This window comes from Drosophila montana, unplaced genomic scaffold (genome assembly GCF_035044405.1).
Source record: "Drosophila montana isolate Dmon_TW-CO22-7 unplaced genomic scaffold, ASM3504440v1 contig_3833_1, whole genome shotgun sequence".
In the NCBI taxonomy this organism is placed as follows: Eukaryota; Metazoa; Arthropoda; class Insecta; order Diptera; family Drosophilidae; genus Drosophila; species Drosophila montana.
In genome coordinates this window covers 1,850,717-1,866,573 of record NW_026998704.1, presented here as the reverse complement: position 1 = coordinate 1,866,573, position 15,857 = coordinate 1,850,717, and the positions used below count along the sequence as shown (strand labels likewise).

Sequence of the window (15,857 nt, the reverse complement as noted above, 5' to 3'; positions counted from 1 at the left end):
ATTAGGGGCTCTTGTGACTCTTAATGCAATCACATGGCAAAATGAAAAGTGCTCGGGGTAGATGGAGATTAGTGTGTGACACTTTGGCATAAATATGGAAGCCGATTTTTATAACTGTGAAAGGGGAGGAAAAAAGAAGGAGGACATTATCCAGCTAAATCAGCTTTTATATAAATGAAAACGACTACTTTGAATAACTTGTTTTGCCAAATCAAGGTTTTTATTCGCTAACTTTTTGCTTTTTAAAAAATGTAAATAAATTATTCACTCCTTCGCTAAGGAGACATACTTTCAGCGTTCTCAACATGCCAAATGTTGGCATTTTAATTTTATTAAAAAGGGTAACGGACAACAAACGATGTCTGAAGCTGGCCCATTTAGCTGCGCACTTTTCAAGTTATTGATGAGTTCTCCCAGCTCCCAATAGATTGATTTTATTGATTCGCCCGGCTTAAAGGGAGCAGTGAATTTAAAGAAGAGCCCCGGCTAAAGCCTTCATAAAACTCTCCGGGCCGAAGCCAACGAGATTGATGGCCTCGCTGGCGACACTTAATGTCCAGTGGCTGGCGCCCAAGGAGGAGGACTGAAAGCTGCATCAGTGAAGCGGAAATCACCCAAAGATTTGCCCATATAAATGTCTACGAGACTTTAGTTTTTTCTTTATTATTTGTTGCTGTTGCAGCTGACCACATTAACCGGAAGCGCCTGGTGGCAAACTTATGCAAACCAAGGGGCAGATAGCGGCACAAAACTTGGCCAAAGAATGGCAACTGAGAGGCCAGATCCCAGGGCGATGTCCAAGTTTCTATGTTAGCGGCTGCCAAGGAAGAAAGGGCGTTGAAAATGTGCAAAGCTTCCATCCTCTGGCGCCTTATTGTGCAAAGTGTTGACTTTATATCCTTCATTTAGTGGACGTAAAAAGGATATTATTAAAAGCTTAGAAAAGTAGCCATTTCCTTGGAAGTCAACGATGTCCTCATCGCCGCCTCTCGCCGACGTTTTATCATTGCTGGCGCAAAAAAAAATACATAAAATATTAGATGCCTTCAAAAGGAATACAATACAAACTGATTTCACTCCAAAGCCCCCTCCTAGTGCCACGCCCACAACGCAATCACCCAGTTGACCAAAGTCATGTAGACAATGAGGCGAACTCGGTAACAGTTTTCCCATCTTTTATCGTATTTTTCGTAATTTTTTTTTTTCATTCTGTTGTCCGCTTTTGGCTGCGGCTCATTTGTCTTTTATGATGTTGGCTCTTTTTTGTTATTAGAAAAAAAAACACACACAAAAAAGGATGTTGGCAAAAAAGTCGCAATGGGCCGACTTTGTGAAAGCGCAGCGCAAAATTGTCCATATGAAAATATTCGTAAAAAGCCCATTATAATTATAAATGAGTTGAGCACCCATAATACATTTTTTTTTTTCTTTTGGCTTTGTATTTTTTGTGTTATTGTCCAGGCTGCGAGTGCCTCCATCGGGGAGTTTATTACAAGGCTTTGTCAAATTGACTGCCACATTTTAATGAGCAGTAAAAATGTGGGGCAGTCGTGAAAAGAGTAGTCCCCCGCGAAAGAAGCTGGATCAAGCTGGAATTGTGACACAGAAATCAAATGTAATTTACTTTTTTTTTTGTTAAATATTTGTTTTGTCTTTGACTTTTGTTACTTGGTAGGGCACATGATAAATGCAATAAAATATATTTTGTATATTTCCATACTCTGTGTGTATTTAGGGTATTATTAAGTTGTGCAATTGTGTAAAACAGCAAAATAAAATCCCAGTCATTTCAGCCTTTACTTTTATCCAAGAGGGTGTATCTAATTTGTATTAAGAAACAGCATGCATATCTTGGATATCACAAAGCTGGAGGAGCTAGAGCTACATGTCACATTTGGGATCAAATTTATTTTGGATTTTTAATAATTAATCGTTGAAGCCAAGTTAGAGCATTAGATTCAGATGCCATCGAGTTCTAGTTCTAAATTAGAGTGGCGATGGACTCACGCCCATTTTTTACACACGGCAAGAATTTACTGAGGCACGGGCCAGCTCAGCTCAACACGGTCAAGAATAAAGAAGTTAGTAATTATTTGAGTATTTGAAAAATAAAAGAAAATGAATGTCTCAAACTGCTTTTATTGCATACTATTTTTCTAACTCAGTATCTCTTTCACTCCAACTCTCTTATTAAAGATTTTTTACTAGTTTCCGTTCAAATATTTGGATGACGTGTTTCCGATTTTTAGGCAGATCATGTGAACTAAACGCAACTTGCAGCTTGATATTTGGGGGAATTGGTGACATTAGTGGAAAGGCAATGAGTTTTTCAAGGCTGCACATGAAAAGAAATTTTGAAGCCTGTCGAATTAAAATGAAGAAACAAATATTGTTTTCACAAATATTATAAATATGGAAAGGTCGCCAAAACCAACTCTAAAACGAAAATAGTTTTAAACAGCCATTTTCGTATTTCCAAATGTTCTTAATATTTAATTGTATTTCAAAAGACTGTTACTGCTCGAAATTCAGCTTCCCAGGCTTGGACAGAGTGTGGACCACCAATCAGTCAGTCAGGACTTAAAGATTATTGTGCTAATTGGAATCTGTTCGCATTTCTATACGCGACGGTATAACATAATATTTTGTTGTGTGTTCTTCTGTGTCCCGGCTAGCTGTGTTTTTTACTCTTGTGGGTGTGTCTGCGGCTGTTGATGTTGTTTTAGCTGGTGCACAGCTGTCTGGTTTCGTGGCACTGATGTTGGTGCTGGGGCAGCAATGCGTGTATAATTGCTCAGACAATGAGCAATTGTTTTTCGTTTTTTTTTTTTAATTTTCCTTTTTTAATTCGCATTTTTGCCTTTGCTCTGTTAGCTGGTTTGTTTGCCCGGTTGCTGCTGCTTCTGTTTTTGTTATTGTTCTTGTTGTTTTTTTCTGGCGAACATTTTTCACATTGTTTGCATACATTTTGCAGCTTATATTTGTTATGCAAAGAGGCCTCAAAGCGTTATTTTCGATATGTGCGCCCCGTTCAAGCAAATTAGTTTACAAAGGACTGTCGCTGTTTCCTGCGCGAGTCCTTGCTCATACCTGCGCTAAGGCCCGTGGGTGATGTTTTCGACACACAAATTGAAAATGCATTTTAAATCAGCTGTCGGCGCATAAAATGCCGCGGGCTAGAAATTATTTTATAAAAATACATATATGTGTATATAGTCGCTTTGTTGTTGTGCCAGACATTCGCTGGAGTGGCAAACCAGCGGAAGTGGACAGGATATTGCACACACATACACAGGAGAGCGTGCCTCGTCCTGCAACTGTTTGGACAGTCTCAAAAGTTTGTTTGCCTTTTCATAATTAAGCGCGAAAATTGGGTTCCCCTGAGCTGGGGCGGATGGCGGATGAGTAGCCAACGTGAACGTATCTGGAATTTACTCTCGTTACTGTTTTTGTGGCCACCCACAGAGGCTTGCAATTAGCTGGCCAGGCATAGGCCCATAAAACAGCTAAAAGATAAACTACAGTTGCCGTCTGTATCTCAAATTAGTTGCAGTTCTTATAGACGCCCACGTATCGGTCCAATCAAGCGCCGTTTTATGACTCAATACGAGTGCGTCTTTATGAACTTCAGACAATTCGGTCGGAGCAGGGAGCAGGCAGCACTCGCTGAGTTTACCAAAACAGCTCTGGGCTAATTTCGTAGCCATAAAAATTCAGTTGCATGCCATAATTGTCAACGGCAGGCGACAAAGTCGACGGCCAAGCTGCGTGTTTCATAAGTTGCCAAATATGAGTAGCTCGTCAGAGCCCCAGTACCCATATAGATAGTATTTGCCCCATAGTGCCCATACTCTTAGCGCATTGTGACAAATTTGGTTTTATTTCCGTGCGGCAGACAGACACAATAAAACACACAAACGAGGGGCACTCAGAGTCATAGTCACACTCTCAGATGTGAGAACGTGGCACATTTCGCCTTGCGCAATGGGTGTGGCAAGTTTAATTATGTTTGCGTTTTGTATTCCTATGCACATTAATTCTTTACTGTACTGAACACTGAACATTGGCTAAAATTTGATGTAGGTCGAGCTTCGAAGCAGGTATCGTTGGATAAAAGATATGTATTATTTATAATAATTTATTGAACATAGTGGTATATATAACAAATTAAAGGTATTTTTACCCAAGTATATCGTTATATTTATTTAATATATATATATAGAGTGTATTAGCAAGGTTGTATAGCTTATAGGGTTGACCATCTCTTCATTTCCGTTCTGTGGTTTCCTTAATTATATTAAATAACAGATAACCAAATATTTGCAGTTTTGTTTTGTTGTTCAACTTTTTACTACCTACCTTTGGACAAAATAAATGTATTTTAAAAGCTGCTTTCTACAGCTTTTCTCAATTTTTTATAACCCATTTTCTTTACCCTAACTATAGCTATCAATATTTACATTAATTATTAGTATTTATAGCTATAATCATTTAATTTTGTTTATCCCATTGTATTTCTCTCAGTGCTCTCTTTGCACATGCCCTCCTCCCGCAATATGCCACAAAGTCGACGTTGTGCCCCATTCCTTGGCAAATCCCCGAGTCTTAGATGCTGCTCCTGCATCATCTACACAAAATTGTTTCTCATGTTGCTGCAAGTCTCTTCAGTTCATGTCGTCGTCATCGTCGGCCGTCGTCTTCTTCACGGGCGTATCAAATGTGACAGCCTCGAGAGAAGTCATAGCCATAGACTTTGAGACCTACACATACGGTAAGAACATTTTGAAGACTTGAGCATACATACAATCAAATAGAATACGGTAAGTGCGCGGACATGGACGAGTCCAAATATTTCTAGTGTACAAGTTGCATTTACTTGGGAGTCTGTCTACGCCCCGACATGTCGACCCGCTGCCTCGTCTGCTGCGTGTCTTTGAGCTGTTTAAATTGACGACAACTATATCCAGAGCAGCTTTGCTTTTGTCTGCGTAGATCCCCAGGCCTCTCGCCCTTCAGCCAGCTGCTTCATATGCGGGCTGCAAGAGCAACAATTTGACTTGATGTTGATGTTTCTTTGTTAATTTCCATGCCATGTCATTTTCTTTTTTTCTTTCCTTATTTTTTTCTCATGTCTTGCGTAAATGCTTAGTACGTGTGACAAATGTTGAACTTGTACAATTGTCTCTACTGCCAGCATTTAGCAAAAGTTTTTGTGTTTTATTTATTTTTTGTTGTCGTTTTTTTTTCATGGCACATGGGGGCAAAGATTTGTGTTAGCTTTGAAGGTATTGCATAAGAGAGGGATGGATCGAGAAGGTGGGAAGGGGGCAGCGTGAGATGCGCGCAGACAGGGAAGATGAGTGCAGGCGACTTTTCGAGAAACGTTTATCTTTGAGTTACACGACATTTGCTGTCTACAATTAATTTGAAAAGGCATTGGAGCCTGCTGTTGTCTTTCTCTCGTCTTAAAAGTTGGGTTGTGCCAGCGCAGAGGAATTATAAAGGCACTAAGCTTACCTGTTACATATTTGCTTGTAAATTGCGGCAATATTCCGAGATTTTTCTTAGATGGGCTATGAAGGTTACTCGTACTTCAGGAACTTAAGATACCTATATGAATTTTACTGGACGGGGAACAGGGACTCCATGCTCTAATCGATAAGAATTTCCATCCATACATACACACATGTAGGCTCTAAAATATGTTAATCCTGCTTTTCGCTCCACCGCAGAAAATACATTCCTTATAACTGATGAAAATTAGGCGGCTCTGTGACCGAATTTGATCATATATCGAGGTATTTAGCTATAATATATAATATACATTATAAGGAATTTCAAGATGGATGTTTTGTATACTCATCTTGCCTTTGAGCGCTAAATATCCCAAGTAATAATTCTGATTGCAGTAAATTCCAGAGTCCCAAATAAATGCCAGTTGTTTTTCCAGCATTTTTAGCCTTAAGTCCGAGCACGTGCTAACCTTCAAACTGTTTTTGAATTTCAAGATTCTCCAAACTTTTACACAGTGTCATTGCTGATTCATTGTTAAAATTAGAAGTTCTGTACCCCAAGGTGCGCTGCTCATTTTATATTGTAGCCAGCAGCGAATATTTCAAAAACTCGAAAAGCAAATTCGATTCTCACCTCCCGCTGGCACCTCAAATGCTCCTTAGGGCGCAGCACGCCCCGCACTTAATTACAAAGCTACCTGGGTGGGCAACAGGAATAAGATATGTCTGCTTGTGGTGGGGAGGGGTCACATCATTTTTCGATTAAAAAGTTTACGGGCATCGCCAACGTAAAAGTAAGAAACGAAAACTCCAAAGGCAAAATGCGAAATGCGAGTGGCGGCGGCGATTGTCAGACATCCACTTAACTTAACGCCAGGATTTGCAACGAAAATTTTACGACAGATTAACGAACGATTAACGGTGTAACGTGGCGCTGTCTCTTGGTGCGTGCTCACGTGCCGTAGCCCCCAACCCCAATCCACAACTCTGATTTCCGGTCGAGTCGGAGGCGAGCAGATGTCGCTCGTTGCTAGGAATTTATATTTTGCAGGTGATTTGTCGCATAAAATTCAAATAATTCATAAGGCAGCGAAAAATAACAAGCAGCCCGCAATGCCCGCAGCGCTCCCGTTCAGACTCGTTGCCCAACCGCGATGCCAAGCGCCAAAAAGTATGCAGCAAAATGCGGTGACGGCAACGCGGCGTATGCGTGCTAAAAACTTTTTTGTCAGCTCAAAGTTGCCGAGTTGGGTTACAATGGGAAAGCATTTTGGCATAGAGCTGCCCCTGCCCCCCAACCGTTGCCTAGAAAGTTTGTCATTTTAAAATGTTTGTTGGTATATGTGCCACGCCCACACCCACGCCCGCTCTCCTCTTGCCCTGGGTCCATATATATTTTTGTCACATTCCACCAGTATTTTTGCTGCGACTAACAAAGCGAAAATTGTGTCTTAAGGGCGTGTGTCATGTATCTGCTGGATTTGTATCTGTTTCGTGGTTACCATTGGACCTGTTTTCAGTTTCGTTTCAAGGTTTGCCCCGGGCTGTCTAATCTGTCATGTGTGAAGAGTTTTGGATACAAAAATGGATTCGTAGCGGAGAGTGTAGGTTGTGCTCCCTGATTGGCCCTCTTAAGTGTGTGTGCACAGCAAACGAAGGTTAGAGGCGACAAGCCGGAGATCAACTGAGCTTCAAGATGTTTCGGAAATGCTTGATGATCTACGTAAATGTTCTACAAATTTTTTGAAAAATTTTGATAGTGGCTTTGTTATCTCAATATTTAGCATTTTACAGCCAATCTTCAGTTGAGACTGTGTTCGAATAACAGGCAGAAGTCGAATTAGGAAATATCGTTAGTAGTATTCAAAGGTGACATTCAGAGATATTGATCGATAGTGACTTAGCTAGTTCTCGTGTATAGTTTTAATACATCTCTAACAGATGTAAGAAATCAAATTTTAATGCAGACCATTTGCTTAAAAAGCTTTTATTTGAAACTAATGGAGTCCTTTTGAAAGCGCATCCATAGTCCTGCCATAGCTTGTCTTGCAGAACTAAAAGAACAATTTTTTTTGATAATAAATCCTCAGTTGCAAATTCCAAATGATTGAAAGCACTTTTGATAGACTTTCGATAGATTGTCTAACTAAAGGATTGATTTATTTAATAACAAATCCTTAACTTATCTAAATTCCTTGACATATTTTACAAACCCATTCAGACATCTATGCACGATTTGTGTTAACCCGCTTTTTTATCTCAATTTCCATGTTGGCCTTTATTTTGTCACCGTCGTTTTTTAAAAACATGTTTCTGGCTTTTTTTGGCATGGCTCTTGACCCGCAATTAAGATTGTTCCCTCATACACGTATATCCGGAGGTCCCCGCAAGATATGCGAGCAGAATTTGTTGCGGTCGCCGTTGGCAGCGCTGCTTGCGGCATTTGCATGCTTATCGGGCGCTTCTGCCACGCTTAATGCCGCATGCTGCCAGTATGAAAGTTTTTCTCGCGTTTATTTTTTTCGATTTTAGAATTTTTCTTCTTGTGTTTATCTTTTGTCACATGTGTCTAGTGGTGGGTGGGTAGGTAGGCGTTTGGGGGAGGAACCTTTTTCATTTCTCGTTTTGCAGCTGCTGATTTTTGATATATGGGTCCCATTGGTGCTGTTTGCCAGTTCGAGTCTGTCTCTGACTGCTTCTCATTGCTGGTTGTCGCGTTTGAATGCGTTTGACTTTTTGCGCGGTTTGATAAGTGCGTTTAAGTGTGTCAAGTGGTTGAATAAAGTGCTGGCAAGGGGCATGGCAGGGTGTATAAAGTTTTTCGGCAATCAGACGTGGGCAGGAAATGTGCGTAGCTTTGCGAGTTTTGTTGCCACAGGCAGAAGTCAAAGTACAAAACAAAGTCTCTGAAGTGCTGACATTTGAAAAGTGTCGCAGAAATGCTTGTAAATGATATGATAGAATAATGATTGTAGCTTGATTTTGTGTATGCCTACACGGCAACTGAATTCAGAGGGCTTAGACTAATTTATATAATTTATCTTTAGAAAGGATATAAATCTAGCCTGTTGTCTTATTTATCTTACCCTGACAGTTTGCTGCGTGAAAATATAGCAACACTCAAAGTAACATATTTGTACAAATTCCTCTAATTCCTGCAATATATTTCCGTAGGTGAATGTTGTTTTGTTAATGCTAAAATATATTTGTTCTTGCTCACTCGATAAGAGCTCAATAGCCTGATTCCACTCTGCATAGCACTGCCTATACCTAATAAAATTGGATAATAAGCCACAGAGTGGTTTTCCAGGACGCGAAGGGATCTAAGAACTGACATAAATATGCGCACTTCTTGGCAATCTAGTAGATTCTTTCATTCTTGCAATTCAGACAAGTAATGGTAGTCTAGTAAAATTAGCTTAAGCATTAAAATCTATCAAAAGCTTAATATTTTGAACATCTAAAAGTTTTTAATCAAATTACGGAGCGATACAGTGTTAAAAAGATCCATAGTGTTCAGTGCCCAATTAACCAATTACCATATTATTATGCATTCACATATCACAAATTAATCGACTTCCGTTGTATCTGTGCAAAAACTGTTGGCGCAGCCCTCCAATCTTGTAAGCTGCATAAAATTAATTGAAATTAAAAATGAAAATGAATTTAACATTTTTAATTATGCAATTCGCTTTTATAATAATTAAAACAAATGTTTGGCTGACTGCCTGACAGACAGAGCCGGGCACACAAATGAGCCAACAATATCCCTGCCCTTTTCAGCATCCCACGTCGTTTTTCCTAACTCTTTCGGTATTTTCATGTGTCGCCTCAACCATGAAAATGATAACAAGCCAAATGTTCGCCAAACTGTGTTAGGGGTTCGCTTTGGTGGTGGGGTGGATTGTCTGCCGCATTCAATTTGCCAAAAGATGCCACCAAATGTTGCCCAATTTGTGCGGGCGCTGGTTTCCCCTTTAGAGCCAATGTCGCTGTCCTCTAATGAGTTTATTCGCAATTAGCCGACTTTTAAATGCAAATGCTTTCATATGTGTGACAACAAAAACAAGAACAACAACGGTAACATTAATGAAATGGCTTTTTGAAGCTTATCAAACACACATTCGCTTACTCAAACCATGGAGGATTCCATATCATATTACTTACCTGCATAATTATTCTAAAGATAATCGATGTGCACATTGGTATGCTCCTCTTTTGTTGGTTTGTTTTTCCACTTCGAAATACTTCAAATACAAGAATAATTCTACTGTTATTTTATACCCGTTTCACATTTCTGAAAAAAAGAATTTAAAATTGTATTTGCATCAGCATCAACACCTTTCAGAATACTTAACGATAAAACTATGTTGACCACATAAATAATATCAGAGCCCATTTGGACTGCACTCATGTTTTCAGTTTTCCCCGAGGCTGCAACAATGCAGCAACTACTCTAAAATATTGCCAGCATCGAGCTCAACTTGCAACATGCGACTTGCATAACAATTGCAATTTGCATTTGTTGGCATAACAAAAGCTGCTGGCAATCTCTTAAGAGCCAACAAATAAAATTTAAACCATATTTACACACATAAAAATGCCTTAAAAACTGTCATAAAAGCAATAACAATATATGTAAGGATACGCTACCTTGAGGTGATCGATTGGAATATACCCTGCAACCGATGTCAATAAAAACAGAAAACAGGAGTTAATGAATTGAAATAAGAATTCTCCCATATAGCGCTTGGTACATGAACAAAAAATTAATAGCTACTTCAGAATTTCTCTCAGTTAAATAAACTATCAATAAGTTAATATACCCCGTAGAGTACAATAAAACAGAGCATATAAGCAACAATAATAGGAATCTGGACAATGGGAGTTCCATTGATGTGCAAGGAAAATGCATTGGCCATATGGAAAACTTTCAGATACATATACTTACAATGTCTCACTGTGTGTGTGCGATATTCTTAAACGCTGCACTTTGGTCAACAATTTCATTTGTCGGCGCTGTCGGGTTGCCAAGGACACTTCGATTGCATTCGTTGGACGTTGCAGTTCGCAGGACCAGAAGCAGACCCAGTCCCCAGCAGTCCATATGTGTGTCAATGTGTGCTCCTCTTTGTCGTTTTAGTGAAATTGCAGAAAATTGTTTTCCGTTTCGTTTCATTTTGTTGTCGATGTTGTTGCTTCTACATTTGAAATGTGCATTTAAAATTTATTGCAGGCAAAGCACAAAATTAACTGCATACAGAATGTTGGGTGGTCAGTGCCACGCCCTCAGAACCTCCGCATTGCTGTTGACAATTGAAATAACAATTTGCTGCCTTCCGCCTGCCTGCGAGCAGTTTTGCCCAGCATTCTTCCCATTCGATTTGCCAAGTTGCCAGCATTTTGTGAGCATTCCGTAAACGGAGGCCAAGCAAAATACCCAGCAAATGGTCGATGAGCTGCTGCTGGTCCGGGCTTTAATCAATTGCATGTAGCTCCAATTGAGGGTTAATGAATTGTTAAACAATTGCTCAGCTTTTTGCTTGAGAACATCATATAGAAACAGATACCTTTGAATCGTTTTTTAGTAATATCCGAGGAGAGTGTAATAATATTGAATTGAATTCAACTTGATAAAACTTGGCACGATTACTTGCTGCAACTGGATCACAATTTTATAAAGTTCCAAAAAAAGCATGGACTTTGTATGAGAAAGTTTTTAAAGACCTAATGTTTAATACTTTGGAGTAACTTTCTTGCCATCGGACCACAATAGAATATTAAAGTTTAGCTAAAGAAACCAAGGAGTTGTTTAGAAAACATCCTTAATAACTGCACGCCCTTCGTCCTAATCATTCTCAGCGCACATTTATCTTGTTCAACTCTTTGTCACTGATTACACAACTCGTTTTAAAGTGCTGTCCAAGTGCTAGGCAGCTGAAAACAAAACCCGACCAGCGACCCTTGACCCTTTTAACCTAGCCCTAAAATAATGCCACAAAGCAGCAAGACAAAAATGTAAATGGGTTTCTACTTAACACTTTTGAGGGAGTCAAAACAAAACATAAACAAACAGCATTAAGGATTCCAGCTATTGATTGATTGTGCCAAGAAGTCTCAACTATTCAAAACAGCAACTTTTTGCTCAAATTTAATTAACAAAAGCGGCTTATGCGCGGGGTTGAGGTCGTAGCAAAGATTTGTGGCGTGGGTGGCGATTAATAAATTAATCAATCTATGCAGAGGTGTTGGAACGTAAGCAGCAAGAGCTTGGCAATGTCGTATGTCCTATGTCTTTTTTCTAGCCATGTCCTAAACGCACTCAACTATCAACAAATCAGTCAAAGTCTAACCCTGAGCTTCTTTCAGCCCCGCAATTTGCAGATTTGTGCGTGTCTGGGAGCTAAAAAATGATAACTGGTGCGCAGTCAAGTGTTATCGGTCGCCCCCGCTCCAGCGGGGTCGCCTGCTCGTATCGCACGTGCACACATGAACCGACCATGTGCCCGCCCTCACACGAGCCGAGGAGACAAACAAGCATATAAATAATTGAAATGTTCACCAACGCAAAAGCCACCCGGAGCAATCCCACTGGGCTGGCACTTTGGCAAAATTGCAGCACTTTTGAAGTGGTGCTGTGCGGCGGTTGGGTGGCGCTTGGGCGTAACTGACCCCACGCTGGCCAGGCATTAAGCAATCAAACATTTGATTTTCATTTATCGCGTAATCAAGCGTAAAAATAGCTTCGTGACCAAAGTAACTCATCATCGTTGCCCTCTTTCCTGTCACAGTTCCAATGCCCCGTTTCCACCCTGTCCACTTATGGATGGTGTTGATGACATTACGACCATTTGATTGCTTCATTTTTTTGCCACGTGCATCCATCAAGTCATCTCTTGCTCTGTTAAAAAAAGACTGGTGATTTGGTCCCAGCAATAAACGATGTGTCCGAATCTTCACTGGCTCATTAATTGCTCGGCTCTGATCTAGGGCTTTCAGCGAAATTGATGCCTGATGTTCTTGGCTGGTTATGTGAGCAGTTTGATGCTTCGTTCGTATCATTTGGCTATATATTGTGGCTTTTCTTAGATTCAGTTGAAATTAACTATTAAAGACGTGCTAATCAGACCAACAGATTAATTTTTTCATTCCATCATGATTTTGTAGTCAACATTTAGTTAAAAATCGGAAAAAAATCAGCTACTTTTTAGCCATAGATCAAAGTTGAAGTTATAATGTACATTATAATGTGGCTTTTCTTAGATTCAGTTGAAATTAACTATTAAAGACGTGCTAATCAGACCAACAGATTAATTTTTTCATTCCATCATGATTTTGTAGTCAACATTTAGTTAAAAATCGGAAAAAAATCAGCTACTTTTTAGCCATAGATCAAAGTTGAAGTTATAATGTACATTATAATGTACAGTCGTACCGTAAATCCGTTAGAATAGAGAATAATTAACTTGGTTTTTTCTCGTCAATTTTACTAGGGTTAAGTCGGGAAGGTCTACTGCCAAATCCCCCTGGGCGGCTTGAAGGGCTTTTTCCGAGGCATCAAGGGCTATACATCGCGATACAGTGTGAACATTTGTTGTACTGATTATACTAAAATACTTTGCAAAAATATTCGACATAATTCGTAATCTATGTTCTCTAATTTGCCTGTAAATATATAGCTTACTTATAACAAATTTTTATGTTTAGAAAAATGATGTATCTATACGTAGAGCTGAACTTAATATTTGTTTCAAGCCTTAATATGTTAAAGTAGCTCTCAAACAAGTAGATTAACTATAACCAAATACAACACTTCAGTTCCAGTTCAACACCCATATTTGATGACAACGATATGTATAAAAGCTCAGGTATTGGCACTTGATAAATGCTTCGCTGGCGATGACAATGCCGTTGATGTCTCAGACATGTTTACACTCTACTGATTCTCAAGTTCATTATTTGGTATATGTACTTAGAAGACGACCTTAAAATGTGCAGTTTTATTTCAGTAAAAACAGTATGTAGTATAATACAAACATTTACGCTTTACGCTTGACGCTTTGGTTAATCATAATATTTGGCACTGTTCAAAATTCCAAGCTCGGCAGATCTAAGGTCTTGCTAGACGACAGTTGTCAACGCGCGCATAATTTTCGGTGTAGAAAAGGTCACAAATGGCAGCGTTGTTGTCGTAGCTCATCTCGGCCACCTTGAACTCTGGATTGATGGCAATCTTAAGTATATAGGAGCCTCGTGGCAGTTCGGTTATGTCTACCCACTGGCAGTCCAGATTGTACAGGTAAACATCAGAGCAGTTAACGGAGATTCCTAATAAAAACATTTGTATTTTTAGCTAATTTTTAATGCTTTGGTTTTTGTGTTACCTTGATCCCCAAAGTTGGCGCAGTTGTATTTCTTGGACACGCCTGGCAGGCAACTGCTGTCCTCTAAGCAGAAGGACGCCTTGTGGCCCTGTGCAACCTTGTGACCCTGTAAGTCGAATATGTCAAAGGTCGCAAACACTTCCATGCTGTGGTAGTGCCTGAAAAGCAATTGAAACGAATTTGCATTACAAATTTTATACTGCTCATCTCCGGGCTTACATGTGACACATGTGCCACTCCCACTGATTCTTCTCCTTGAAGGGCCTAAAGTCGGTATTGCCGGCATTGATTGCGGCTGCGGTAAACTTAAGCAATCTTCGCGTTTGATATCGCCAGCTGGGATTGTCTCGCTGTATTTGGTAGGCCTCGTTGGAGACACAGTTCTCCTCCATGGCGCACTGCATCAACACCATGGGGCGATCCTCCAAGTGAGCCGTTTGCTCTATTTCGTAATAATCCACAACCAAATCGGGCGATAGATAGTCACAAATCACAGCAGCCACATGCTGTCTGCTTCCATGGCAGCTAACAATGCCTCGGATATGATTGTGGTGCAGGCAATCCGCCAGCTCCGTTTCGTTGCCGTAACACTCAGTGCCACTGAGCATGGGACGGGAGACATTGGCGCCGCCAAAATAGTCCGTTTGGAAGGCGTCCCGAGCATAGCCCAGGTTCAGCTGGCGACAGACCACATTCGCCTCCAGCATGGACCAGCCATCCGCACAGATGCTGCCCCAGGGCTGCCCATCAATGCGCACCTCGACGCGTCCTTCGTTCCTGGAGCGACCACCACGTAGCCTAACATACAAGCGTGAGCTTGGATGTATGGGATATTTGGGCAGCTGACGTTCGTCAGCTAAAGCTGAGAACGGCGGTATCTTCGCTTCTGTCGGCGGAATGCATATAACGCCAGCTGCTTCGCTGGGCTCACAATCGTTAACACCCCAGCCGTCAAAGTGGCACTGGGTCAGCTCCTGCTCGTGGCCCTCGCAGTACAGATTGTCCATCCAGTAGCGGCGTCGAGCGGGTCCAAAGTAGCCGCTGTGGGTGTAGCGACGTAGCCCGAGAAAACCAAGCTGGCGGCACACAATTTCACCCTCAGCAGCGTCCCATTCGTCATCGCAAATGGCGCCCCATTTGCTGTTGTGCAGCACCTCAATGTTACCTAGAAGTGTAGAAGGCGTATATGGAAATCTTTATAAAAAAAACTGTCAGAAATAATCGAGCTATTTCTTTAGTTCGCTATGTTCACTTTGGTTTATTTCGGTTTTGGAAGGATCCTCTCCGTTTTCCGCATTCCAGCCTGATTATCTCCTACCTTCGTATTCTGCGTCACCTCCAACTAGACGAATTGCGCCTTCCTCCTTATTTAGTGTCTTGATGTATCGCTGTATGAGCTGCTGCTGCTCCTGTCGCGCATCCTGAATCGATTGATGTACGACCGCTGCGGCCAGATGTCCGCCCATCAGAGTTAACCATAGAACGCGTAGGGCCAACATATCATAAAATGGGTGTTCAAGTGGATTATGCTCGGCTATTCGCGTGTGCTGGTCGCATTTGCCTGTGTCGGCGTGCGCTCGAGAACTGAAACTGAGCCGAATACGCAGCAAGGTTCAAACGCAAATTAAATAGCAAATGAAATCATTTAACTATGAACTTCAGGTATGCTCAGGCCCGCTCTGGTGGCATCTACTTAGATGTATCTACACATGTATCTGATGCGGTTCAGAAGCTCGCTCAAAACACTCTACGCTCAACTGACGTCAGCTGACGGACAAGGGCGGAGATCGAGAGCGACTATTGCCATATAAATCGCACTCATTCTGAAACAGATTTCGTGCCGTCAATAGATTAGCTGTATGGCTAGAAAAGTGTTAGTTTCTCAATGCAAAGATATCAATCCCATTCCGACAACTGTCAATAAGCAAATAGTCAGATTTTTATATTCGAGAGGCGTATG

General features: G+C 40.8%; 1 protein-coding gene across 1 annotated transcript; it reads right to left on the bottom strand.

Moving 5' to 3' along the window:
- Positions 1 to 13,450: 13,450 nt before the first annotated feature.
- Loxl2 (Lysyl oxidase-like 2) lies at positions 13,451 to 15,605 on the bottom strand. Its single transcript, XM_064695803.1, has 4 exons — positions 15,216 to 15,605; positions 14,117 to 15,062; positions 13,898 to 14,055; positions 13,451 to 13,841 (listed from the first exon to the last, which is right to left on the bottom strand). The coding sequence occupies exons 1-4, from the start codon at positions 15,394 to 15,396 to the stop codon at positions 13,624 to 13,626; spliced, it is 1,503 nt and encodes a 500-aa protein (XP_064551873.1). The 5' UTR covers positions 15,397 to 15,605; the 3' UTR covers positions 13,451 to 13,623.
- Positions 15,606 to 15,857: the final 252 nt, after the last annotated feature.

Excerpts from the sequence above, each read along its gene's own strand:
- Loxl2 (XM_064695803.1), bottom strand. The coding sequence starts at position 15,396 with ATGTTGGCCCTACGCGTTCTATGGTTAACTCTGATGGGCGGACATCTG. Across the intron at positions 14,056-14,116 it reads GAGTGGCACATGTGTCACAT|GCACTACCACAGCATGGAAG; the intron begins GTAAGCCCGGAG and ends ATTGCTTTTCAG. Across the intron at positions 13,842-13,897 it reads CGCCAACTTTGGGGATCAAG|GAATCTCCGTTAACTGCTCT; the intron begins GTAACACAAAAA and ends TGTTTTTATTAG.